The 27,764-nt window shown below is 48.8% G+C and overlaps 1 protein-coding gene across 3 annotated transcripts; it reads left to right on the forward strand.

Annotated features, from left to right (window-relative positions):
- DRD2 (dopamine receptor D2) lies at positions 1-26,575 on the forward strand. Of its 3 annotated transcripts, none has more exons than XM_053997044.1 (8): positions 1-429; positions 18,749-19,052; positions 22,332-22,441; positions 22,834-22,970; positions 23,596-23,786; positions 24,800-24,886; positions 25,518-25,857; positions 26,360-26,575. In XM_053997044.1, the coding sequence occupies exons 2-8, from the start codon at positions 18,780-18,782 to the stop codon at positions 26,551-26,553; spliced, it is 1,332 nt and encodes a 443-aa protein (XP_053853019.1). In that variant the 5' UTR covers positions 1-429; positions 18,749-18,779; the 3' UTR covers positions 26,554-26,575. The 3 variants fall into 3 exon arrangements, with proteins under 3 accessions (XP_053853019.1, XP_053853020.1, XP_053853021.1); XM_053997045.1 differs by having other exon boundaries at positions 25,668-25,857; XM_053997046.1 differs by lacking the exon at positions 24,800-24,886 and having other exon boundaries at positions 25,668-25,857.
- The last annotated feature ends 1,189 nt before the right edge of the window (positions 26,576-27,764 follow it).

A 27,764-nucleotide genomic window follows, 5' to 3' on the forward strand; every position in this document is an offset into this window, starting at 1 on the left:
GGAGGAAGGGGCGGCTCTGCTCAGCCGCTAGCCAAGCCTGGGCTCTGGGAAATGGAGACGGAGCTGCTGCCTCGCCAGCCGGCCGTGTGCTGAAGGAGATGGACAGCGAATTGCTGCGGGGGAGCCTGGCCCCGGGGTCGCCGCTTCCCAGGGAGCTGAGCCACTTCCCGAGCTCCTGAAGTTCCAGCACTGCTCAGGCCGGGCTTAACCACGGCGAGTTCCACCTGCACCGCTCCCAGCTGGCAGGGGACAGGCAGGTGATTGCCTTTCTTTGTGCTCCTCTGCTTGTGCGTGAATGCTGAACACCAAGAAGTCTGCCTGAAAGCCTGGGAGAGCTTGGGAAAAGCCACGGTGGAGAGTTGTGGTGTTTTGGATTTATTTGGCACGAAGTACTCACACCTCTGCTCGAGGGATTCATATGGCTTGAAGGTAAGAGATTCGTGTTGTGCTTTTCTTCCAGAATTAGAAATGTTGTGAATATCCTGGTGAGGGAACACAGACAGCAGTGGCTGCTGTGATCACCACTGCCTAGAGATGTAAATAAAGACAGGAGAAAAAGGAAAATATTTGTCATTACACCAAAAGGATCCATTAAGCTGTTCCCTTCCGCAAGAGAAGAGGCGAGAGCGGGTTTTCAAACTGAAATTCAGGCTGTCTCATTTCTCCATCTAAACCACTCACTGCAAAGCAACAAACAATTGTTATTGTATGCTAAAGAGGCATTTGGAGTTGCTAAGAAGCTCGGCTCCTTTTTAGAAGTTTGATGTTTTACGTTGCTCTCACATAGACACAATGGAGACAGAGTGACAGGGAGAAGGGGAGGAGGAGGATGTGTGGAGAGGATATAATGTGGGTACATTCCAGTTCCCCAAGGAACAAGATTGTTCAGTCAAATTATTTGAGGGAAAACACTCTTTTTTTCCTCTTACCACACTCATTTTGTTACATCTGGTAAGGCAAAGCTGGCATCCTTTCAGACTCAGCACCAGTCCTGATGTAGAGCAATCTTCCCCAGTGGAGAACAGGGGATCTGTCACCCTTTCCTAGAAGAACCCCTGGAAGGAAACCTCTCAGAAATTCCTCTCTGAATGCTGCAAGCAGATTTTGTGTGAGGTTTACAGTCACCTTTATCTCAACCTTAATTTTTTTTTTCATCCCCCCCCCCTCCCAGTTCTAAGTTCCATCCAGCTCTTTGAAACCAGTGTAAAGTGTGGCTTTAGGGCAGGGAACCAAACAGCAGGATGGTGCTGGGCCCTGCTCAGTACTGGAGTATTTTTGGTCCGAGTCGTTGTCCGTGGGTTGTTTCTACACCAGATCACACATCCCCACTCGGTAATTCTCAAGTCTCTCTCTCGTCCCGACTTTCCCACATGCCAGGCGTGGAACTGCAGAGTTCCCAGCATGTGTGTGGAGCATGAATCACTGCTTCTCGAGTGGAGCTCCAAGTTGAAAAGAAAAACAGCCTGGGTTGTTTTATAAATAACCAGGGTTATAACAGAGCTGGTCAGATAGGTTGCACATGCAAAGCAGCGTGGGCTGGGCTCCCTACGTGTTCAGGGTTTCATGGGATTATTGTTCCTTACACACACCGTGGTATTAAAAACTCAAAACCCTGGGTTTTTATCTCTTTTGAAGTAATTGCTTGTAGTAATCTAGAAAAAACCTCTTGGCAATATTTCTGACTCCATCAAATAAAGACTGCTGTAGTTTTTGTTATCCCCCCCGCCCTTAACTTCTTTTCCATGCTGCAGAAATTCTGTTACGTTCAAGGCTTCCTTCCTTACTTCTGAACAGAGTTTTGTAAAAGAGTTTTCTACTGATTTATGAGCCCCTGTGTAAAATCTGCCGTGCTTTCCACATTTCCACCTAACTTCCATGGGCACACGCACGCTCTGTGTGGAAAAGAGCTTCACTGTCACACTGGAAAAGAAAATGTGCAGGCTTCAGGCTTTAGAGAGAAGCTTTGACCCCACAAAACAGGGGAGCAGTCAGTGTGGGTAGATTTAACAGCTCCTTCCCTGGGACATTCTGCTCCCGTGTCACTGTCACCCTGCAGGAAAGGCTTGGCCAGGGTTTGGACGGAATGAGTGACCACACAGTGTCCCCTGTGCCCATCCTGACGCTGCTCCCACCCCCCAAATCACCCTGAGCTGAGGGGGATCCCCCCCTGAGCCTGCCTGGCCACGGGGGTTGCTGGTTTGTCCCCACAGAGGCGTTGGCAGAGGTGCAGTGTGACCCCTCTGTGCCAGGAGCAGGACACCGAGTGCCCTTGGTGCGCTCAGCCCTGCCCGAGAGCCACACACCTGCCTGGCAGGGGCACGCAGCTCTGCCTCTGTGGCACGGCGTGGAAGTGCCTGGAATTGTCCCCCCTGCCCTGCCCCGGCTGCTCCAGGCTGCAGCAGGGGCTGCAGGCAGCGGGCAGGGCTCACAGCAGGGACAAACCTGCTGGGAAATGCAGCTGGAGCAGCAGAAAAGCCTCACTCAGGGCAGCTCAGGGCAGGCAGCACCCGTGGCAGAGCTGTTCCCCCTCTGTGGCACGGGCCTGGCACAAAAAGGGCCATTCCCTGGCTGCTCTTCTCCTCAAAGCCATCCTTTGCTGCAAATCAGCAAATCTCCACCCTCCCATCCCCTGGGTGCTTCAGCTTTGGAGCTGCGAGTCAAGCTGATGTGGAACCACGGAATATCCTGAGCTGGGGGGGACCCACAGGGATCATTCTGTAACAACCACCAGACACAAATTCTCTAAAACAGCAGCCAAAAAAAAAAAAAACCCACAAAAAAAAAACCCTTGGAAAAACATTTCTCTTCAAGGTTTTGTAGCTCTCCAGTTATGAACAGGATGGATTTGGCTCACGTTCCTCACAATCCTTTCAGGATAACTCGTTTTCAATTTCACCCTCTGTGCACAAATTCCTTGTGAACACGGAGGAAATCTGGACTCAGTTTTGGATTTCCCACATGCCCAGAGCTGATATTCCAGTGCCAGGAGGTGCAGGACACTGAGCACGTCCACACTGAGCTGGAAAGCCTCCTGGCACAGGATGCAGAACGTTCCCAAATGCTGTGGACACCGGGGAATTGCAATTCCAAGGGAAAGAAGTCCACAGATTGTTAATAAATGCACAGAAACCAGGCTGGCACAGCAAACAGTTGGGTGATGGGGGAGTGTTTGCAGAAACATCACAAACATTTCTCCATTCTCACACTCCTGCCCAGGCAAAGGCAGAATCGGATGAAAAGATCCCAGACTGGTGGAACTTCGGCCTCCCAGGGTTATTTTTTTAAGGCTACAAGAGCAAATACAGTGGGCTGAAGGTTAAAATGTATTAAGGCTTGGAATATAGGTTTGGAAAGCTTTGTCTGGGATCAAACTTTGCTGTCTTGTACAAATAAAAAGTTTCAGCCACTCCTGAGGAGCAGGGACACTGAGCACTGAGTGCCAGGGTGCTGCCAGCGAGATCCTTTGGGGAAGGGGGAGGCAATTGTTTAAGTCCTGTCAGATGCATCATCCCTTGTGCTGTTACAAAACCAACCTAAATTCAATCTGAAGTGATTGCTAATAACTATTAACTCCTCTCCCAATTGTTCCACTTCAATCATGTTTTCTCTCGCTGTCCTTCACCTGGGTATTTTTAGCATTTTAATTTTTTTTTTTTTGGAGATGTGACTGTGTGTTCACTTGCTGCTTCTCTGTACATCCCTCCCAATTATCCTGGTGGGTATTTTTCTCTCAACCCCCCAGAATGGGTTTATTTCTGGTTTACTCTTCCCTGTTGGTTTCCATGTGGTTATGTGGGAGGCTGCACTTTCTTTATCAAAGCAGAGAGCCATGATTAGTCCATTCAGAAAATGTAAATGCAGCTTTATGTGTTCTGGAGCGCTGGGGAGAGGGAGAGGCTGCAAGGAGCAATAAAAGCTGAGATAAGAGAGCACAGCAGCGAGCCCTGCAGGGCTGCCCGAGCTCAGGGATGGGCACACTTCACATTTCAGAGGGGGATAAATAAACCCACTGAGCTGCCTGGGGAAAGGTAATCACGGAGTAACCTGAACGAGAGAAACTCTCTGCAGCCTCTGCTGGGCATCCTCTTGCATTTGTAGCTCCTTTCATTTATCCCAAATTTCTGTTTCAGCCTCGGCTGTCCCGGTGTGAGGTGTGCCAGGGTCTGCCAGCCCTCGCTGGCTGAGAAATGCACACATAAACACAAATATTGGATCCTGCTCCCTGGCCCAGGTTGCCAAGTGCCAACGCTGGGGATGGATCAGCAAAATCAGCGCCATTGAGAGTGCTCTGTGCAATCTGCAGCTTCAGGGAGAGAAATGAACCCTTCGCCAGCAGCTCAGGTTTTTCAATCAGCTCCCCTGAATGCTGCAGCTGACACACTCCAGCAGAGAACTTCCAGCTATTACCTAAAATAAGGCACCTTGCAAATTACTTGTCTAAACTCCCTCCTATTTTGATATCTCTGGCAATCTGGAGCTTCAGCAAATTAAGATTCTCTGCAACAAGCACTCTCTGACCCCCAGCCCCTTTGTATATGTGCTTATTTCAAGCTTTGGCATATTTGTATGACAGCTGAGAAAAAATGTGATTATCTCTGGGATTACTGGAGTCTGGAATTAGATGTCCAACGTTTGATCTGTTTCCTCTGAACACCTTTTAATTCCAGCCTCATCCCCATCCTTGGAACCCACCTCAGAGCAGGGCCAGGACACCTCCAGCCTCCTGCTCTCCTTGAGACAGATTTGGGAGGTGAATTTTAGTCACCCGGGTTTGAAAAGCCACAATTATAAAGAACTTGCTAATTTAAAAGCCCTTAAAAATAGAAACACCCCCCCACATTCACATAGATATTGTTGAACAGGAAGAATCACTCATGTCCCAGTACATGAATCACTCATCATCCCCATGAGGTTATGGATGCTCTAAAAATGTGTTTGTGAGTACTAAAATGGTGATTCTAATAAATACTACAGGAATACTTCAGCCCACCATGTCCAGGCATGTCTAAAGCTCCTTATTTGCACTTTGGTGGCAAAACTGTCAGAATTAGAGGGTTTTCTTTATTTCACTAACAAGGGAGTCAAAAAGTCAACATCAGAATTTCCATGTGAGCGGAGTCCCACACATTGGTTCAGTTTTATTTGTAAAGCAGCTTGTGATCCATGCTGCCTGTGCTCTAAACCAGGAGGTTATTAAAGCCTGACAGTTATTATTATAAAGCATTATAATTATTATTATTATTGTTATTAGTATTTTGAAATGGCACATAAGGTACCTGTGAGATTCAGGCTGCTGCTTATCTTTCCTCTCTAGAAATCCAGGCTGAAAGAGGAGCCTTTTCCTCAAATTTAGCAATTGGATCCAAAGCAGGATTTAGTATTTAGGATAGCGCCAGGGAGCAGGGCAGGGGGATCCCTGCCTCTGGATTTATTTCCACTCTGAAGACAAGGACTGAGAGTGAATCCCAGCCCATTTGGTCACATGCAGCTCCCACCCACATGGATTCCCAGCCATGAATAACTCCAGGGCTCCCTCCCTGCCTGCTGCCATCCCAGCCTGGATCATTGGGAGCGGGTCAATATTATTCCAATTATTCCAATTGCTGGGCAGGGACAGAGCCAGGGCTCCCTGGAGCTGGGCAGGAACCAGCAGCAGGGAGGGGCTCAGGGCTGTGTTCCAGGCACACAAAGCCCTTCCCAGGCCTGTCCTGGCCCCTCGAGTCCCAGCAGAGGTGTCACCAAATGACACAAGCAAAAATGACGCACCACAGCCTTGGTCACGATGAAGAGACTCATTTATTTTTTCTGACTCCAATCTTTTATAGTTCTCAAAAGGTGCCAGTGGATTGGAGGGTGAACGTGCCACCTCTCCAACGACACTGGACAAACTACCTGTACATCAAATTTCTCTGCCTCTATGAAAGAATGCAAAACAACAGGTTATTTACAGAAAGTTGTGTGAGAAAGTTCTCTACAAGAATGTAAACTCAGAAGGCTTTAGAAAACTCTTGATAACCAGGGCGACACAGAGGGGTTTTACAGCAGGAGCATTTGGAAGAAAAAGGACTCAGAATCCCAGCAGCTGCAGCACAGCCAGGGCTCAGGTGGCACCAACACTTCTGGAGCGAGATCCAAGGAAATTGGGCAGATTTTCCTGTCCTCGTTGCCAAGGAAAGCGTGCACGTGTGGTGGGATGAGGCAGCACTTTTAAAAACACCTTGTTTGGACAGCCCAGTGCTGGTTCTGGAGAGCTGAAAGAGCCAGGCCTGGCTGGAGCTCCTCGCTGGAAATCAAACCAAAGCAGCACTTGCCCAGAGCCCTGCTCTGCTCAGGGGCTCTCGTGCTCTCCTCCCCGCACAGCACAGGTTTGGTGGTTGCTCTGCTCAGGGCAGGGTGTTCCCTGCAGGGGCTCAGGGTGCAGAGCTGCTGCAGGGCTCCAAGTCCCAGCCAAGGGACACCCTGGCACTGCCCCTTTACCATCCCCTGCTCCCCAGCCATCCCCCCTGGAGCCCCAGCTGCATTTCCTGTGGGATGTTTCGCCATTGGAAGGAGGAATCCGTGTGCAGGAGCCCATCCTGTGGGAGGATGTTTGCCTACATGTGATGTCTGGTGCTCTGCACTTGCCTTTGTCATCCTTTCCAACTGTTATTTTTATTTACCTCAAGATTTTTTTTTTTTTTTTTTCTCTCTCAGTGTGAAGGAAGAATCAATTAGGAAATCACAACCCTAACAAAAAATGACAAGGAGGGATAATAACAACAACAACAACAACAACAACAACAACAACAACAATAATAATAATAATAATAATAATAATAATAATAATAATAGTCAAGTTTCTTTGGGTCCACACTTTGCAATTTAATTTTACCAATGAATTTCTGATTCAGGAGGCCTCAGAATCACAACCATCAAAATTTAGCTTAAGAGATTTTGTTTGTAGAGAGAATAAACACGTGTTAGAAAAAACTAATGAAAAAAAAAGAAGAATAACAGGCAGAGCAATTACTAAAGAGGGAGTTCAATAACTTGCACACGTCCATCAGCTTTCAGCGTTCCCATAAAAATATTCTATTTAATGTGTCAGGTGGGACAACACAGTGACCACCAAGAGTGGGGCTGATTCCTGGTGCCACGGAGAAAACAAAATCATGGAACAGCAGGCCCCAAACAGAGCAAATCACATCAGGGATTTCCTGGGGATTTTCCCCTGGAGGGAACCACAGGCTGGAGCAGTGGTACCTGAGCACGTAAAAGAGAATATTTACTGTAGGATGACCAAGAGCAGTGCCTGCAGGAGGCTTTTCTTGGCCTTCTGTGCCTGTTTGACCTTCAGCAAGTTGGGTACCTGTCTTCAGATGATGATTTTAGTCTCTGCACCCTGTGATTTTTATTGCTGACGAATTCAACAGTCCCGGGTTTAGTCCTGCCCCAACTTCCACAATTAACTCGTACCCAGCACCTTAATTAAAAACATTACAGCTCCTTGTGATGCTTCATCTGAAAGAAAATCTGCTCCCTGCCAAGCAGGGGGAAAAATATTCATGGCTTTCTGGAGCCCTGCTAATGACTTTGTGGATTAAAGGAAAATGGAAATCATGTGGAATTCACTGTCCCGGTCACTGGATTTAGGAACTGGGCTCATAATGGATGGAGTGTGCACTTCCCAGCAGGCTGGAAATTTTGCTGACTGTGTAAAAGTCAAATAAAATTTAGGAGAGCAGCAGCTGAGCATGTGCAGTGATCCCAGGGCAGGGACAGAGCGAGAGAAATTCCTCAGATCAGCCAAAAAATGCAGCACTGAAGGTTCACATTTTTTTTCCCTGCCTGGGGATTTGTCAGTGATGCTACCAACAAGTTTTGTGGAATATGGGAAGGAAATATTTGTCTTTGCAAGGTGTTTTTTTGGGCAGGATCAGCCCAAAACCATGGAGTGAGCAGGGGATCCTCTGTCAAGAGGTTGGAGACACCTGGAAAGTCCAAACTGTTCTTGGTGAACACCTGAGCTGTGGCCCCACTGCAGCACCTTAAGGAGCTTGCCTGAGTTTTAATGAGGCCTTAATGGGAGAAGTTCAGTTCGGTGGCTTCTGCTGGTGAAAACAAGAGAAAACCTTAAAATACTTTTGTAACAGGCAAAAGGCAAAATAGCCATGATTTCACCTGGAAATAGCCATGATTTCACCTTAAAATAGCCATTATTTCACCTTGAAAATAGCCATGATTTTACCTTAAAAATAGCCATGATTTCACCTTGAAAATAGCCATAATTTCACCTGGAAATAGCCACAATTTTACCTGGAAATAGCCATGATTTCAACTGGAAATAGCCACAATTTCACCTGGAAATAGCCATGATTTCACATGGAAAACAGGTGGTACTGCACCTGATGGAAGCAAAATCCTTCCACTACCAGAATTCACTAAACACGAGAGAACTGAAAATGTTGTGTGGGACCTCTCTGCTCTTGGGAAGTTTCATTGACCAGGCAAACAATTCCAGAGGCCAGGCAGGGAAAAACTATCCCCCCAAATGCACAGAAACAGCCACGGGGTGAGCAGCTGAGCATCCTTCTTAGGGAAACCGATCACCGTGCCTGGGAGCAGAGATCTCCCCGAGGATGTGAGCTTTTGTGGCAAAACAAGGAGCAGCAAACGAGAGAATTTGTGGCTCTGTGGGTGGGGCAAGCTGAGCAGAGAGGGGACAGCGTCAGGGTGGGAAGACAGACCGGGGAGGAACGAAATATTGCAGGTATCAAAGGCAATGAACCGTTCTGTGCACCTGGAAGCCACTGAGGAAGGTCAGAGCAAGGAGGTCGGGCAAACTCTTGTGGTGGGGAGGCCCCAGGGCAGAGCAGGAGCTGCAGGGCTCCCCAGGAGAACAGATGCTGATTTCCAGAGCTGCTGATCCAGCACAATTCCTGCATGGCTCAGTGCCCGCGCGGGGCAGCAGCTGGCACAGGACGAACCCAGAGCGAGAGGTGGCTTCTCCTCCTCCCCTTTTGCCTGCAAAAGATGACAGAGGTGGGTGCTGGAAGTCAGGGTTTGAATAGCTGAGCTGCTTTAGGGATTAAATGATTAAGGATGATTAGGATTTGACATTTGAGGAGAACTGGATGGAGGAATACTCCCTGAGATGGGAGCTGGCGCTGTTCCTGCGCCACCAGGGACAGGACAACGATTCATTGTGGGGTTTTTTGGGGTTCTAAATGCAGGGAAGTGGCACTTGGAGCAAGGGGGAGTCGTGTGAAGGCTCTGCTGATTGACACATCCTCATCAAAGCTGCCCCGAGGGACTGGGGGCAAATCTTAGGCATGGATGGTTTGGGGCAAACTCCCAGAAATCTGAGGAAAAGAAGGGGGGGAGGGAAAGGGAGAAAAAAAGATCTCTCCTCTGGAACTCACTGCTTTTGGCAAGCATTTTTGCAAACAAGCTCAGGGAGGAGTGGCAATGGAAAGAGCAGATGTTCAATGAGTGCTCGGTGACATAAGTGGAGGGCAAATATTTGACGGCTTCAATCTGAATTATTATTATTTACTTTTAATAAAGTGTGGCTGAAGGACTCAGGAGCTACAGTATCCCTGTGCCAGGTGCTGCATAAACAGGGGAAGCCTGGCTGGAGGGGAAGCAAAAAGGGTTTATTCAGCCAAGGAATTAGCACAACCTATTTCTGCAATTAAATTGTTTTACACTTCAAATGCCAAGTACCAAAATGTGAACATTAGACAGACAAAAACAAATAATGAAAAAAAACCAAACCAAACTCTTAAATATTTGCCACGTTTTATCCAGCACTGAAAAGTAAGTATTTTGTTCAAATTTCAGCCACTTCTGTACATAACTTAGGGGGGTGGGAAGTGAAGAGATTCAACCTTTCCAATTCCTCAAAAAAAAAAATACAATTGGCTGTGTGACTGATTAAGAGTTATTTGCAGACATTGGTGGATGATCTCAAACACAGCACAGATTCTAAAGGAATAAAATCACCAGCATTCATGAAGCTGGGAATTTATTAGATTAGTCAGAGGCTCAGATCTCGTCAGAGAGATTTGGCATTAGGATACAGATAAAGGAATTATGAGGAGAAAAAAAAGAGCTTTTGTAGAGAACAGGATGTTGGGTCTATAGTAATGCAATGTTTAATAAGAACCAATATCTGCCAGGCTGAGGAGCTGCCTCTGACAGAGACCAGGGAAGGAATAAATCCTTCCCTTTAGCCACTGAATATCGAGATGTGCCCAGTATTTCTGGTTGTTTGTCCACAGCTGAAAGCACCGAGTCAGAAATGATTTTTCAAAAGCCTTTTCTGCCCATCCTCTCCACCCAGCTGAGAAGGGCTCAAGTGGGCTGTGTCTGGAGCAGCTCCAGCTTGAAAAATTCATCTGCCAAATGTTGCAGGGATCAAAGCTTGCCCTGCACCCACAGATTCTTAAAGACAGGAGGAACCTGAGGCTCTGCTCCAGCAGCCTGCCAGGCAGGGCCCAAACCCCTCCTGAATTCCAGGTGGGCAGGGGCAGAGCTGGGCTTCTCTGGGGGGAGATTGTTGCTGGAGGGAACTACTTATACCCCAAACTGGTCCTGAAAGGATTATTCATGACAAAAACCCCAAACCAATCCACTACGACCCCTCCTTGCTGAAGTTCCTGGGTTTGCCTGTTTAACATGCTGGAGTGAGAAAATGTTAAAATGGGAGGATTTCTGATAAATCCGTATTTGGCTGCAAGTCTTGAATGAAGACAAGGCCTTAATCGTTCATTTTCAAGATTCCTTTGAAAATGAAACCTGCTTTTTTATTAGCAGAAGGAGAGGTTAAAGGAAGTTACAGGAGCATTCCTCCCCCTCTAGGGAAGATATCCCTGAGTACTCCCCTTCCATCAGGACTTGCTAAGAAACCTGGCAGGATGAGATTTTCCGAGGGCCTGAAAGCAGCAGGCAGTGAATTCCCAGAGGAATTCAGCCTTAGGACATCCTTCTGCAGAGGGGCCAGCCTGGATTTCACCTGCGAGGGCAGGAGCACAGTCCTGGGGAAGGCTCTGGTCCATCCCAGGGATGAAGGACAAGAGCTCTGGGGAAAAACTTCTTCCCTTTCCTTCCTGCGACACGAATTCAAACTCAGGCAAAAATTCCATAGGGAAAGAGGGATGACTGAAGGAGCAACACCACAAATGGAGAACCGGGGTTAAAACCAGGGCTCAGCCTTGAAATTCTGGAGTCACCAGGCGCTCAGATTGTCCTGCCACCCTCTGCCAGAGGCAGGAAACCCTCCCTGCGTTCCAGAGGAGGAGCTGAGGGTCTCTGCTGCCTGGCAGGGGGTGAATCACAGCCTGGAATTGGTGCAGGGAGCTCTGAGCAATGTGATTGTCAGGCAGGGAAGTGCTGGGAGCAGAAAATACCATGGCATCAGCAAGAACAGCTGGCGTGGGTGACTCAGAGGCCGCGGTGGCAGTGGGCTGCTGTCATCCACAGAGCCCCGCTCAGAGCTCTGCTGAACAGGAGGGAAAACTGGGATTAGGGGCTCAGGGGGGACGTGTGAACACTTGCTAGCAAGAGCATCCAGTGAGGTAACATGCAAAAGCAGGAACGTTTCTGGATCAGAAGTGAGCAACAGCTGCAATTAATGCACCCCTGATATCTTGGATAGAGAAGGACCAGGGGAACGGGGAGCCAGGAGAAAGGCAGAGCAAGAGGTTTTCGGAAGGAGCTGGTGGCAGAACTGTTGGCTTGATAGATATGAAGGCTGCAGTGCTGAAATTAGAACTCAGCCCCCTGAAAGCCCCAGCCTGGGCAGGATTTTTGTCCCTAATTCTTCCCCTGTGGGTGCAGAGCTGGCCAAACCTCTTGCTCATGAAACGTGCTGGCTCCCGGAGACCAGCGAGGGCCCGGGGGTGTGGAAAGCAGAGCTGTGCCTCCTCCAAGACTGTGCTCAGAAGTGCTCAGGTGTAATTACTGCCCTCAGTCACGGCTGTCACCTCCCCTGTCACCTCCCCAGCGACTGAGTGCCCGGGGGAGTCGCGTTTATTTAAAGCCACCAGGACTCTGCTGGGTGACTTCTGTGCCAGCTGCTCCTGCAGGCGCCCAGGGCAGGCCATGGGGATTTGCAGCAGCATCAGCAGCGCTCTCAGGTCAAGGCAGGATTCACAATATTTCCCTCATTCCTGGCCTTTCCTCCTCCTCCTCAGTGCCTGCAGACACTGTCCCCTGAGCAGAAGGGATAGGAAAAGGTTCTCACTCAGTGCCAGCTGTTCCACACCTTCCTTGCTCTCCAGGGAACCACGACCAGCAATGCACAGCAATTCCGGGCCTGCGTGCAAAATAAAAAATAGCAAAGCTATTCCAGGAGATACTTTTATTCACCCCCCATAAAACCCCTGAACAGGGAAACAAAGCAGCTCCTCAAACACATTTTCCCCCTTCCCTTTTCTTCCACCTTCTCTCTACTCCAAAGAAATGATGTTATTTCCTTTGACTGGAATATCTCTGTTGCATTCTCAGCGGAGCCCAGCAAACGTCTTGAGGACAAGAAAGGATGTCAGTTTGACAGTTTCCTATGGCCCATTGATTCCAAAATTCCAGAGGAGAGCAGCAATACCCAGGGAGGCAGTGTTCTGTGCAAATTCCACTTAGGCATTGATTTCTGTGCAAAGCCTTTGGAGAGGCTCTGCCTGTGACTGAACTGATGGGCAGCAGCAATTAGCAGGAAATATCAATCTGGCAGCACCTGCAGGCCAAATGCCTTGGGGACAGCAGGTGGGGGCTGTGCTGAGGCTGCTGTGGGACGTGTCCCTCAGGGATGCTGTCACTGGTGGCTTTGGCTGCTCTTTCCCTCTTGGGTGCACGCTGAGTTAGGCCTCAAAATCGTGTCTGGAGTCCAGAGGAAAGCTTGGGCCCTGAAATCTCACCCTGAACTCCAGATTTCATCTTCAATGGGTCATGTCTAGGCAAAGCCTTAGGGGGTTCCGTGCAGGAGCAAAGGCTGGCTGAAGTTTTGGTGGGTAGGCCCCAGATCTTTACCAGGCACAGGTGACAGTGCCTGGCCCTCCTCAGGATCAGCCCTGCCAGGATTTTATTCCTGGAAGGGTTTGCAAGCAGAGTGAAAACCAAAAGGAGAGTTACACCTTTGCTGTTTCTGAGAGCAAAAGGGCTCCAGACCCTGCCAGAGACACGAAGGGTTTTGCTGGGTTGTGAACGTCCCACTTTTGCTCTCTCGTGCTCTCGGCCACAATTGTGATCACAACTGTGTGTCGCCCTGATTTTTTCAGATTTTCTAAAGCCTTCTGAGTTTACATTCTTGTAGCAAACTTTCTCACACACTTTCTGTAAATGCCTTATTGTTTTTGCATTCCTTCATGGAGGAGGAGAAATTTGATGGACTGCTGGTTTGTCCGGTGCCGTTGGCGAGGTGGCACGCTCACCCCCCAATGCACTGGCACCTTTTGAGAACGATAAATGCTGGAATCAGAGGAAATAAATGATTCTCTTCATCGTGACCACAGCTGAGGTGCGCCGTTTTTCCTTGTGTCCTCTGGTGACAATTGTGGTGAGATGATCCAGCATGAGGAGCCACGGAGAAACGCCGGCAAACAAACATTTCTCAGTGTGAAAAACGCCAATCACTTGGCTTTTAAAATTTTTAAAGTTTAACAATAATAAAATGGTTATTAAAATAGTAATACAATTAGAGTAATAAAAATTTAGGGTTAGGACAATTACAAGACAATAAAGAACAAAGAATTACGGACGTCCGGATGCTCTCGGGCCCTTAATCCACGACAAGCATGCCTTGTGAACAAAGGAATCACCTTAAAAGCAATAGCTTGTTGCATATACAAAACACTTCATGATTATGCATATATTTTATTTAAAACAAGAAATTCGTCTGGTACTTGTCAAAAAGTTTCTGTTAATCCCCAGGCGCCTTTGAGTCTCAATCAGGCTTGAAGAAGTTCGTTTCTATTGATAAGGAAAGCCATAAATTCCTCTCCTCTGGAAAATTTAGGAATTTCTGTAATTGTTATCCTTGTGCGAAGAATTCCTTGATTATCTCATATCTTTCTTGAGCTGGTTAAAAAGTATCTTACATAGTATAGTTTCTATTTTAACACTGTGTTATAACCTAAAAATACATTCAACACACCACTGGAGAGAATTAACACAGCATAACTTCCCAACATTACCCATCTAATATTCATTGTAACATCTGCGAAAAGCCAATTATAAAATATGCATTTTTCACACTCAGTTTGCTCCCTGGAAGAGAACGGGGAGCTGGCAGCCGAGGAGGGCAAAGCTCTGGCTCTGCCTCCAGCCCCTCTCCTGGCTGCCTTCTCCTGGGAATTCCAGCAGGTCCCTCCTGCTGCTCTACAAACAGACGAGACTCTTGATTTTTTTTTTTTTTTTTTAAGCAGAAAAGCTGAATCTTTATTGTAAAACTCATATTTTTATAGGGATATCAGAAGGTACAGTGTTAAATCTAATTGGTTAATCTTTTTTTTTTTTTGCTACTTAATTTATTGGTTAGGAAATGTCTGTGTGTGTACATGTTAAGACTTTTCCTTTACTTAGGTGTTTGCATTTTTTTTTGCAGATCCTTATGTGAAAGACTTTTTGTTTTTAGGGGTGTGGACAGTTTTCTTACTAGAATAGGTTGTTGTGTTGACTGATTTTTACTTTCATTATTCTTTTACACGGGAACTTACAAGCTAGCTGCTAGCTTAGCCAGAGGAGCAGGGCTTAAACGATATTTTATATGTTCTATATTTTATATATTTTACATATATAACATAACATAACGTAACATAACATAACATAACATACATACCATAACATACCATAACATAATGTAACATAACATAATATAACATACCATAACATAATAATATAATATAATATAATATAATATAATATAATATAATATAATATAATATAATATAATATAATATAATATAATATAATATAATATAATATAATGTAATGTAATGTAATGTAATGTAATGTAATGTAATGTAATATAATGTAATATAATATAATATAATATAATATAATATAATATAATATAATATAATATAACATAATATAACATAACATAACATAACATAACATAACATTTTATATAAATTTTATATAAATTTTATATATAAATTTTATATATAAATTTAATATATTTATATAAATTTTATATATTTATATATAAAAATAAATTTTTATATAAAATAAATTTTATATATTTATATATAAAATCTATTTTCTATCTAAAACCTTATATATTTTATAAGTTTTTTTTTGCTGAGGCATTACATGTCACACCCTCGGGGTGCTGCAAGTCTGCTCGCAGTGAGCTTTTGCTGGAGCGGGGCGGGCGAGGAGCGGGATGAGCAGCAGGGAGGAGCAGCAGGATGCTGCTGCACTGCTGCCATCAAACACGAGGCTGCAACCTTGCAGCCCTGTCCTGCCCTTGACCCTGCAGCAAATCCACGTCTGGATTAGCTCAGCCACGCTGGGAATCTGCGCCCTGGGAATTAGAGTGGCTTTGCTGCCCTTAATTCTCAAGGGAATTTGTTCCTTTCTGGGCTCTTTCTCCCCCAAAGCAAGGCTCTGTTTTCCCTCTGCAGAGGAATTTCAACGAGGCCAGAGCCAGGTGCTCTTCGTGCCTTTTCCCTGTGGTTTTTAATCCCTTCCCTCTCCCTTTTCCCCAGGGAAATGCAGATTTTGGGCACGGGCAGGGAAAAGCCCTCCCTTTTGCAGCCAGCTCTTTGAGTGCTTCTTCTTTCTTTCCTCTTTCTGAGGAACTGTCAGAGCTAAAATCAAAATCACTCCTCAAAGCAGGACTGAGAGATTCACGAAAAACCTTAATGGCCACCAAGAATGCTTCCAAATGCTGCCACTTCTGGGGTTGGGGAAAGGAAGCTTGTGTTTAGGATGGAAAACTCAGACTTTCCACAGCTGGGAATTCACAGACTTGTCCATGTAATTGTAATTTGTACCATAAGGATGTGTACTGGGTACAGCCCTTAATTGTGTGATCACACAGTTTTAATTTCTAGGTTTTGGTGTTTAAGTTTCCCTATTTCGTGCAAAATGTTTGGAACTTTTCCTCTGTTTCATTTTCCTAAATGAAAGCTTTTTTTTTTTTTTTTTTTTAAATAGAAACACCAAATCTTTTCCTTTGTACAACATTCAAACATTAACTTTTAACTTTCCCCGTGACGCATATAAAGACAAAAATTATTACTGTGAAAATAGTTCTATTTAAAGGAAAAAAAAAAAATCTTGAGGAAGATAGGGAAGGAAATGAAAGGAAATTTTGATTACTTTATCCAGGGATTTTTACACACTCCCTAAGCACCATTGAGTAAATTCCTGATGAATGGACACATGAGCATTAAATGACTCCTCCAACTCCAGCAGGGAGCTGGAACAGCCTGGAAAAGGCTGGAATTGCTGAGCCCATCTCCCTGTCTGTGGCCTTTCCTTTTTAAAGCCAATTTTCTTCCTGCAGTCAAGAGCTCAGAAAAATCCAGCTCAGGCCCAAGGGTCTGATCCTGCCCAGCTCAAACCCTGTTACACCTCAAAGACACTTCTCCACCTCCCTGCTTTTTTAAATTTTTTTTTTTTTTTGTCCCACCCTGCATTTTCTGCATGGTTCTGCCTCCTCGAGATAGTTTTGCATTATGAAAGGGCAACAGGAGAGGAGAAAAAACTGTTGCTGTATTTAGCATTGATTTTTCCCCTTCACTCTGAGTCACAGAAGCTAACATTTAATTAATTTCTGACACTTTGACAGCTCCTAAGAAGACATTTGTAGAGCTATCAAGTGCTGCTGATAGCACTGTCAGACAGACACTTTTTGAATTATCAGCTATTAAGGACCCATATGCAACAAATTTCCAAGGATTATTATCCAAATTGTTCTCTGAATGAGAAAAGCACACAAAAGCTCAGTGAAACATAAAGAAACCATTGTTCCCAGGTGAATTTGATATTTGCAAATGTTTTGCTATTTTGATCACTTACGTGGTTTAATAAATTGAAGTCACTTTGTCTTTTATTAAGGAAATTAAGTGGCCTTGGTTTGGGGTGTCTGAGAGCAGGGCCAGATTTCCCAGTGTGGTCTTTGTGGGGATGCAGCTTGGGAAACATGGAATATTTGATCCTAGGCAGGGCTGAGCAGGGAATGAGGCCGCAGAAACGTGGAATTGTTTAGGTGGGAAAAGCCCAGCCAAGCCAGCACCAGCACCAGCACTGAGGCACGGCCCCAGGAGCCACATCCACAGGGGTTTGAGCACTTCCAGGGATGGTGACTCCAGCACTGCCCTGCTCCAGTGCCTCACTACTCTTTCCGTGGATTTTTTTTTCCATAATATCCAACGCAAACCTCCCGTGGCACAGCTTGAGGCCTCTGTGAAAGGCTCAGGAGCTCCCAGCCAGGTGCTGGCGTTTCCAGCTCTGCCTGCACCACTGGCTGGGTTCTGGAGAGGTCAGGAGTGATTTATGAACTGAGGGGATTCTCAGATTCCAGCCCAGATTGCTTCTGCTGGCTGGAAATCCCTTCTCTAAGTGGGACTGAGACTCGGATCCATCCTCACAGCCCTGCCCTGGCAGCTCTGCAGTGAACCCCCCTGGCCAGGAGCTCAGGTATCCTCCCCACCTGTCCCAGGGCCCAAACGTCCTGCAAGTCCCATTGCAAACATGGAATTAACATTTCATGTCCTGGCACCAGAGAGAGACCCCAAGGCAGCAACACCCAGAGCTCCCCTCCACACTCCACGTCCTCCCTGAGCTTTGCTTGTTCACCTCCCTCAGCACAGAGGAGCTTTTTGTTGTCTGAATCTCAAGTTAATGACACACAAACCTCTGTCCCAGCAGCTGAATTTCTTTAGGGTATTGTGACAGCACAGAGAGACAGAAAAAGTCCAGGAGCCACTCACTCAGTGGGTAAAACTCAGTGGGTAAAACAAGCACCAGAGCTCCCATAGGTTTTAGGGAACTCCACAAGAATCCCATGATTTTTTATATTTTACCTCTGGATGAGTGCACAGCTCATGGCCATTGGCCAGGGAATGGTGGGAGGAGTTGCTGTGGTGGTAAGATTTTCCAAGGAAAAGCAGGAAAACCATGTTCCCAGTGCCAGGAGCTGCTGAGGGCTGTGGGGTGGCAGCAGTGCTGTGCCCACCATGTCCCCTTCACTGTCACCTCACTGGGGCAATGGCAGAGGCAGCACAGCCCAGCCCTGACTGCAAAAGCTGCTGCTGTCAAGTTCCATCATTGTCACTATTCAGGTCTTGGGGTTTCAAATTTATTTATTTCACTGCTGGAGGAAAAAAAAAAAAACATATAAGGAAAAGATAAAAGAAAAAAAAATGAAAGAATACAGCCCAAAGCCCCATGAAGCACATGGAAAATAAACAAAGTGGGTCATGGCACCTGTGCCCTGAACTGTGCACACCTAGCAGGGAGCAGGGAATGGCAGGGGACAGAACATCCCAGGCACTCTGCCTGACCCCGCTGTAGCACAGAGTAACTGACACAGAAACCTGGCGGTGAGCTGGCAGTGAAACCAGCTTCTGGAATCCCTGCCTGGGTCAGGAGTTCTGCATCCAATTCCAGCCAAACGTTTCACCAGGGCAGGGCGAACAGGCTCCAGGGAACGCCACGAGCGAGGCAGCAGAATCCTGATTTTTTTTTTTTTTTTTTTTTTCCCCCCGTTTTCCTTTTCCACGCTGACCCACCGGCCTCTCCAACACCTCTGTGGCAGGGTGGAGCTGGCAGCTGGCACTTGGAGCCCCATGGATCCCCTCAACCTCTCGTGGTACGACGGGGACAGGAACTGGAGCAGGGCCCTGAACGCGTCGGACGCGGCGCAGAAGCCGCACTACAACTACTACGCCGTGCTGCTCGCCCTCCTCATCTTCATCATCGTCTTTGGCAACGTGCTGGTGTGCATGGCAGTGTCCAGGGAGAGAGCCCTGCAGACCACCACCAACTACCTGATCGTCAGCCTGGCCGTGGCCGACCTGCTGGTGGCCACGCTGTGCATGCCCTGGGTGGTCTACATGGAGGTAAGGGCTTGAGGCAGGATGGGGTGAACAGCGCCCATCGCTCGTTTTTAGAATTTTCACAAGTTCAATAACAACAAAATGGTTATGATTATACAATTAGAGTAATAAAAACTGAGAGCTGGGACAATTACAAGACGATAAAGAACAAAGAATTACCGGATGCTCTCGGGCACTTAAGCCACCACAAGCGTGCCTTGTGAACAAAGAATAACCCCTAAAGCAACAGCCTGTTGCATATTCATACAGACTTCATGGTTATGCATACATTCTATTTAGAACAAGAAACTCTGTCTGTTGTATGTCAACTGCTTCTTTTAATCCCCACGTCTTCCAGCCTGAGCAAGGCCTGAAGAAATTAGCTTCTTCTGATAAAAAAAAAAACATAAATTCCTCTTCTCTGGAAGATTTAGGTGTTCTGTGACTGTTATCTCAAAGCGAGTATCTCATTCCTTCCAAAAAACCCCACATCCAGAGCTTCTATTTTAACTACTAAAGCTTCGTTTTAACTACAAAACTACATTTCCCATGCTATTAAAAATGTTAATACAGCACTTCTAATCAATATAACATAACACATACAGCATTCAATTTAATATTTGCAAAAAGCCAATCATAAAATATGCATTTTTCACATTGGGGAGGGTTTAGCAGCCTGGGAATCAGCCTCCTGAATTCCCCCACATGTCCTAAATACAGGGTTTTTTCGTTCCCTGAAGTGCAGGTTTTTTCATTCCTGAAATTGCATTTTTTTTGTCTGTTCCTGAAATTGCATTTTGTTCCTGAAATTGTAGCTTTTTCCTTCCCGAAATTGCCATTTTTTTCCCAGGTGGTGGATGGGAGAGCAGGTAGCTTGAAAGCCCACTGCTGCTCAGAGGATTAAATGACAGCCCAATTGCACCAGAAATTCGGGGCCAAGAGGGAAAGGACCCCAATTTTGTGTTCAGAACTCCACCGTGGGTATCACACTGAAACCACATGAAATTTGTGGAGGTGGAAGGGACCCACAAGGATCACTGAATCCAGCAATTACCAAAAAAAAAAAAAAAAAAGCAATCAAGGCCCTGTTTCTGAAGGGCTGCAGGAAGGCAATTGTAGAAGCAGGATGGGAATCCACAGATTTTATGCCACAATATAGGGGGGGAAAAAAAAAAAATCACTTTTCACACCTCAGCCTTGAGGACAAAACCATCCTGAGCCTCCAGTTAATTTCCAGGCACTCACTCAGGGAGGGAAGGGGAGATAGCGCAGGGGAAGGAGCCAGCATCAATGAGCCCATTAAGTCCTGATGCAAAGCAAAACAAACCCACTGACGTGGCACGGGCTGTGAGAGAGCGCAGTGCTAATTACCGCTCGAGTTAATGATTGTTTTCGCGGCGCTGGAGAACGCAGAGCCTCTGCCGGAGCTCCTTAACGTGGCCACAGGCTGCTGGGAGGCAGGCACTGCCTCTGGGATTCCACCTCCTCCTCTTCTCTTCCTTTCTCTCCCACCCGTTTGAAGCAGAGGCTGGGAGAAGCTCCTGCTCCCTCAGGTCCAGCCAGAAGAATCTCTCAGGCCCTTTTTTAATTTTAAGGCAGAAGAATAAACCAGCAATAGTGCGAAATTCTCTCCCTCTTCTGGGTCAGGAGCCACAGCTGCCTTCATCTACCAGCTGGGGCAATTCTCTCCAGGTTTTGTGTCACAAGCTTGGCCTAAAACTCACAATCCAGATGAAGCACTTGAAAAAAACCCAGCCTTGGTGCGAACAGATTTTGGAAATTTTGGAGAAATTTTGGAGGTTTCTCCAACACAAATGAAAACACCAAGAGAAAGAACTGCTGCAGTTCCCAGCTTCCCCCGAACCATGCCCACAGGTTTTACAGAGGTTTGGATCTGGCTGGAAACCTTTGCCTTTGGGCAAATTCTCCTCAAAGTTCCTGATGTAACTGTCGCTGAAGTGCTTTTTTAATCACTGAGTATTCATCTGTCACTCAGGCTTCAATGCAGTCATTCTTCCTTCTTTATGCTGCCTATGGTTATGTATATCAGAGCAGAAATAACTGAAGAATAGATATCTTATTCATTCTATTTTCAAATGCAGTAGGGCTCTATTTTTGTTAGAGGGAAATATACTTTTTTTTTCATCACATGTCAAACACAGCAGTCCGAATAATTGCTATTAAACTTAATTGGCAAAGTTCAGCTTCAACAGCAAGAGAAGTGAAGAGGAAAAAGGCTACTGGTGCCTGGAAGTGTTATCATTAGTTCTTTGTCTTTAGCACATCGTGTGGAGTGTTAAAGGCTTTTCACTCGGAATTAAACTCATTCTGTTCACCAAAAAAAAAAAAAAAAAAAAAGATAAAGGTGAGGAATGCCTAGCCCGATTTTTAAACTAAGAAATGAAAGGAAGCTCTTGCTTGTCTGCTGCTGACCTTTGCTGGGTGTAATTGGAAAAACTGTCTGGGAAAAAGCTGTAAGTAAAATCAGAGGTGCTTGGGAATTAAAATGAATGTATTTCCCTCCTCATTCTGCCTTGAAATGCTTCAGGGAGCTGTTTGAGCTCCTTTATCTCCCCTTGTGAGTTGGAGGAGCCTTGTGCTCCCTGGTGGCGCTGGAATGTGAGCCCAGGTTTGTGCTGGGGCTGCCCAAACCCGCAGAGAGCAGCAGGGTGGAACCACAGCAGCGCCGGGGATGGCTGGGACCGGGCAGAGCTCTGCCTTTGAGCCGGCACAGCCCCAACCACCCCCCAGCCTCTCCAGCTGGTGCCAAACTCTCCTTTTGTGCCCTACCAGCAGTCCCAGCCCCAGGGATTGATCTCCAGCCGCAGGGATTGCTCACCAGCCTAAGGGATTGATCTCCAGCCCCAGGGATTCCTCACTAGCCCCAGGGATTGATCTCCAGCCCCAGGGATAGGTCACCAGCCTAAGGGATTGCTCACTAGCCCCAGGGATTGCTCACTAGCCCCAGGGATTGATCTCCAGCCCCAGGGATTGATCTCCAGCCCCAGGGATTGCTCACTAGCCCCAGGGATTGCTCACTAGCCCCAGGGATTCCTCACTAGCCCCAGGGATTCCTCACTAGCCCCAAGGAATTGCTCACTAGCCCCAGGGATTCCTCACTAGCCCCAAGGAATTGCTCACTAGCCCCAGGGTTTGCTCAGCAGCCCCAGGGATTCCTCACTGGCCCCAGGGATTCCTCACTAGCCCCAGGGATTGCTCACTAGCCCCAAGGAATTGCTCACTAGCCCCAGGGATTCCTCACTAGCCCCAGGGATTGCTCACTAGCCCATTCTCTCTTTGCAGGTGGTTGGGGAGTGGCGGTTCAGCCGCATCCACTGCGACATCTTTGTCACCCTGGATGTCATGATGTGCACTGCCAGCATCCTCAACCTCTGTGCCATCAGCATTGACAGGTGAGGGCTTTGTGCCACCGGGCTGGCAAGTCCCAGCCACCTCCGTGTGGCCACACTTGCCTGGGACTCAGAGGCCGGCGGAGCTTTTCGAGGAGCAGCTTGGAGGATCTCGATGAGCTGCGAGCAGGGAATTGTGTCAGGAGGCACAGCAAGGCTGCTGCTGGCCGTGCAGACGGAATTGCCTCGGTGTTCCCACGGCTTTGGCCCCTCTCTCTGTATTCCGGGATGTGCAGCGGGCGTTGGTGGGAGGGCTGGGCTGACCCAGCCTCACCTCACCCCTCCTGGTGTGGCTGCAGCCACCCTGGGGCACGGGAGCTGTGCCTGCTGGGCAGGAGCTGGGCGCTGGCAGCCCTGGCGGGGTGACAGCAGCCTTGGGGGGGTGTCCCCTGCAGGTACACGGCCGTGGCCATGCCCATGCTCTACAACACCCGCTACAGCTCCAAGCGCAGGGTCACCGTCATGATCGCCGTGGTCTGGGTGCTCTCCTTTGCCATCTCCTGCCCGCTCCTCTTCGGCCTCAACAACACAGGTGAGGGCTCTGCCACCTGCAGCTGGCTCCTGCTGTCCTCCTGGGTCCCCAGACAGGCAGGAACGAAGGTGGGATCAGGTCTGAGGTGTATTGGAGGTGTTCTCTCTCTCTGCCACCTGCAGCTGGCTCCTGCTGTCCTCCTGGGTCCCCAGACAGGCAGGAACGAAGGTGGGATCAGGTCTGAGGTGTATTGGAGGTGTTCCCTCCCTCTGCCACCCCTCACTATTTGCAGGCTGGTTCTGGGTCTGTTTCATCTCCAGCTGCTCCAGAGCAGGGTTTCAGACTCGCCAGAGCTGAGGTGATGTAGAAGTTCACACAACACCAATCCGTGTTGCCTTAACATTTGTCCACTACAAATTCAAAATCCTTCTTCTGTTAAAACACACAAAGAGGAAAGCCATGGGACAAAACCTTCCCTGAGGCAGGAGAGAAAAGGACTGGCAGTTCAGGCAGCAGTTTCCTGGGAACGCTGGGTTGGATACAGCAGGGGATCAGCAGTCCTCAGCTGCAAGGCGAGGAGCAGCCAGGAATTTCGGGGTGATGTGACTCCCCACAGCCCGAGGGGAGCCAGCACGGTGACCCCCCCTCAGCGGGGACAACAACCCTGAACGCTTTTCTCTTCCAGATGAGAAGGAGTGCATCATTGGCAACCCTGCCTTCGTGGTGTACTCCTCCATCGTGTCCTTCTACGTGCCCTTCATCGTCACCCTGCTGGTGTACGTGCAGATCTACATCGTGCTGCGGCGGCGCAGGAAGCGCGTCAGTACCAAGCGCAGCAGCCACGTGCTGGACTCGGACACGCAGGCCCCCCTGAAGGTAGCCAGCCTCGGCATCCTCCCCCTGCCCTGCTCCTCCTGCCCCACACCACCCGCCCGGGCCAAAGCGCGGGTGCTGTGGTCAGCCTGGGGTCCCAGCTCGCTGGCTGGGGCTCCTCGCGCCTCCCTGGATCTCAGGGCTGTTCCAGATCTGCACCAGGAGCTGCTGCATGAAGCCCGAGCGTTGCCTCGGGCGGGGCTGGGGTAGCCAAGGACAGAGGCTGCGCCGTTGTCTGAGTCAGTCCTGCAGAATCACAGACTCAAGGAATGGTTTGGGTCAGGAGGGACATTAAAGCCCACGGCAGGGACGCCTTCCACTGTCCCACGTGGCTCCAAGCCCCATCCGACCTGGCCTTGGACACTCCCAGGGATGGGGGAGCCACAACTTCTCTGTGCCAGGGCCTGCCCACCTCACAGGGAGGAATTTCTCCCTAATATCCAATCTAAACCCACCCTCCTTCGTTTGAGGCCATTCCCTCGTGCCCTACCACTCCAAGCCCCTCTCCAGCTCTCCTGGACCCCCCCTTTAGGTGCTGTCAGGTGTCCCCAGAGCTCGGTGGCAATGCCTGGGGTGCACAGCCCCTCTGTGGGAAGGGCAGCTCTGCAGGGATCAGCCTCTCCCTGCAGGAGCTGCGTGTGAGGGAGCCCAGCTGGGCGGGCTGGCTGTGAATCCACTTGTCAAAGCACGGCTCTGGCAGCACGGCAGCACAGCCAGGGGGACGTGCAGACCCAGAGGCTCCAGCTCCAAACGCTGCTGCCTGCAGAGGAGGCAGCCAGACAGGGACACACGAACACAGCAGAGCTTCGTGGCCTCCTCCCTCTGGTGAACAGCACAGCCTCCATCCCTGCTCCTCCACGGCAGTTTTCCATCCACTTCTCCGTCCTGCTCGGCACCTCAGCCGCGCGGATGAATTCCTGATTCATGCCTTTGTATTCCCACGTGCCTCCCTTACCAGCTTCCCTTCCCAACCCCTCTCTGCCTGTGTAACCTCTGAGCTGGTGCTTGCCCCTTAGGACAAATGCACTCATCCAGAAGACGTCAAGCTCTGCACAGTTATTGTGAAGTCCAATGGGAGCTTCCAAGTTAATAAGCGCAAAGTGGTGAGTGTTAAAGAGAAGTGGGAGCTTTCCAGAGCCTTCAGCCTTCCCCTTCTCCCTCAGGACACGAGGTTAATTTATGTAGGGTGGGAGAAAAATAAACCTAAGAGCAAAGGTTACCATTCAATCTCAAAATTTAAATAGTCTTCCCATTCCTTGGAGTGAAGCAGGGGCTTTAAGCTCACAGAGCTCATAAAGCCAGATTAAGCTCACCGAAAGATCAGCTCTAAAAGCCACGGCATTTGAACATTTTTGTGCCTTTGATTTCCTTCTCCTCTCTGTTATTTAAATCTTGGACTGCATTGGCTTTGTTGGGTTTTGGTTGTTGATTCCATTTTTTATTTATTTGCATTCTGAAAACCTGAATAAGATCTGTAGAGAGCGGAGACAGCGTCTCCCCCATTTCTGAGCCTCTTTGTGCCAAAAAGGAGAATCCTCCAGTGCAGCTCTGTCAATCCCATCTGCCCAGAATATCCAAACACAGCACAGCCCTTTCTCCAGGCGCCAGGCAGGGAGGGAGAAGAGGGATTCACTGTTCTCCAGCATCGTCCAGCTTCACTCTGTAAGGAATGTTCGTTGCTCCTCTCTGTGTATTTACCTGTCATTATGTTGTGGACATTTGATTCTTGTCCAGGAGGCAGAGAGTCACATAGAAGAGATGGAAATGGAGATGGTGTCCAGTACCAGTCCCCCTGAGAAAACGGCCCTCAAACCCACAGCACCAAGTAACCACCAGTTGATTGTGCCAGTTGCTTCTAATCGGGGCAACAACTCTACCCTGCAGGCACCCCTGAGCAGCCCTGGGAAGGTGGAGAAGAATGGCCATGCCAAAGAATCCCACCACACAGCCAAGGTCTTCGAGATCCACTCCCTGCCCAATGGCAAGACGAGGAACTTGCTCAAGGCCGTGATCAGGAGGAAACTGTCCCAGCAGAAGGAGAAGAAAGCCACCCAGATGCTGGCCATCGTGCTCGGTGAGAGCGTGCCCTGCCTGCCCTGGGGTCCCTGCAGAAATCCCAGTCCCCGTGTCCCGTGCAGGCCGATTTTCCAGCCCCCCTCAGAACTCATTTCCCTTCGTGCATTAGAGGATAGCAGGCAAGGGCTGCCCACGGGAGGGGTCCCTCCTCCCCAGCTGGCACTGCTGCACTAAGGGTGCCCAAAGCTGCCCCTCCCGGGGGCATCTGAGCTCCCAAAACCAGGGAAGAGCTCCTGGGCTTTCTGGAGCAAAAGGCAGCAGAGCTCAGCAGAGCTGGCACCTCCAAAGGGCAGAGTTTCTGCTGTGCCCGGGCTCATTCCTCGAGCAGAGGAGTTCTTTAGTACCAGGGCAGAACGCAGACCAGGACACTGAGCACACAAAGCTCATTCCTCCGGGAAACGCATTCCCCTTCTACCAGAGAGAACCTTGCTGCTCTCCCAGCCCGAGAATCTGCCCAGCTCTCAGCAATCAAAACCCTGCTCTCTCCTTTTCCCCCCTAGGTGTTTTCATCATCTGCTGGCTCCCCTTCTTCATCACTCACATCCTGAACATGCACTGCGACTGCAACATCCCGCCGGCCATGTACAGCGCCTTCACGTGGCTCGGCTATGTCAACAGCGCTGTCAACCCGATTATCTACACCACCTTCAACATCGAGTTTCGCAAGGCTTTCATGAAGATCCTCCACTGCTAAAAGCCACAAACAGCGCCCGCGTTTTTTTAGGGACGGAGGGGGAAGAGGAAGCGATGCCATTCATGCACGGCGGGGCAGCCGGGGACGGGGCTGGAGCTCTTGAGCTGGGCGCCGCCCGGTGCCCGAGCACCTCGTGGGGATGGAGCGAGGTGGGAGGGTCTCTCACCCCGCTGGGTGACCTCTGGACCGGTCCCAAGGGCGCTTTTCAGAGCCACCCTCGCACTGTGTTGGAAGTGGAAGTGCAAGGATCGAGGCGCTCTCGCTCGGTTCTCGCCCGTGGCCGCCCGGCCTGGAGTGCACTGGACACAGAGTGGCCACGGGGCCACCAGGAGGTAGCGCTGGGTCAGCGGCACAACTCTCACCAAAGACAAGGCCATCCTTCCCGCTTGGCAGAGGAGCCAGACAGGGCCTCTGGATCTCCGTGCAATAGCTTTGCCTTCACCTCGAGCTGACCCACCCGGCGTTTAACTGCTGAAGCCTTCAGAAATTACATAAAAACCAACCCAAAAAACTTTCAGAGGCCCCCCAGGCGGGTCGAGAAGGTTCTGCCACCCGCAGACCCTGCAGCAGCGTGAGCCTACAAGCCGTGGGTGGAAGGGAGGAGGGGGCATCAGTCTCACGTCAAACCATCGGTGTAAATAGGAATGAATAGGATGGATTTTGGAGCCCCAAGCCAAAAAAAAAAAAAAAAAAAAAAAAAAAAAAGAGATGGAGAGAGAAATTCGAGGAGTGGAACCTTGTCTTGCATGGTGTGCATCCAACAGGACCCCCTCACCTCCCATCAGCGGTTTCTGCCCACCAGCAGCTCATCCCCAGGCTCTGCCCAGGGTGACAGCAGGGGAGGGGTGGCAGCGTGGTGAATGTACAGACACGAGGACACTGTGCCAGGGGAGGCACCCTGAGCACCCAGCCGGGCCAGGGCTGGTTCTTCTCACCTAAATCAGGGGTCCCAAGGAGCACCTCGGCTCTGATTTGCCTCTGTCTCTCCCCAGAGAGTGCAGAATAACATTGTGCCTAATTTAAATCAACAGTCAAGGAGATAAAACTGTGCATTTTGGAAAAAGCCAGAATAAAACCCCAAGAAAGCCCCTACCTGGACCAGCTCCTGTGTCCATGCTGGACTCTGGATAGGTCTGGATGTTTCCAGCATCCCTTACTCTCTGCTATCTATTTTTCCATGGGTTCTAGGAATGGAAACCCCATGAGAGCAT

This window comes from Vidua macroura, chromosome 22, assembly GCF_024509145.1.
Source record: "Vidua macroura isolate BioBank_ID:100142 chromosome 22, ASM2450914v1, whole genome shotgun sequence".
In the NCBI taxonomy this organism is placed as follows: Eukaryota; Metazoa; Chordata; class Aves; order Passeriformes; family Viduidae; genus Vidua; species Vidua macroura.

Bases quoted from the DNA above. Each gene is read 5' to 3' on its own strand.
- DRD2 (XM_053997044.1), top strand. From the start codon at position 18,780: ATGGATCCCCTCAACCTCTCGTGGTACGACGGGGACAGGAACTGGAGC. The intron at 22,971-23,595 runs GTGAGGGCTCTG...TTTCTCTTCCAG, and splicing joins CTTCGGCCTCAACAACACAG to ATGAGAAGGAGTGCATCATT. The intron at 23,787-24,799 runs GTAGCCAGCCTC...CTTGCCCCTTAG, and splicing joins ACACGCAGGCCCCCCTGAAG to GACAAATGCACTCATCCAGA.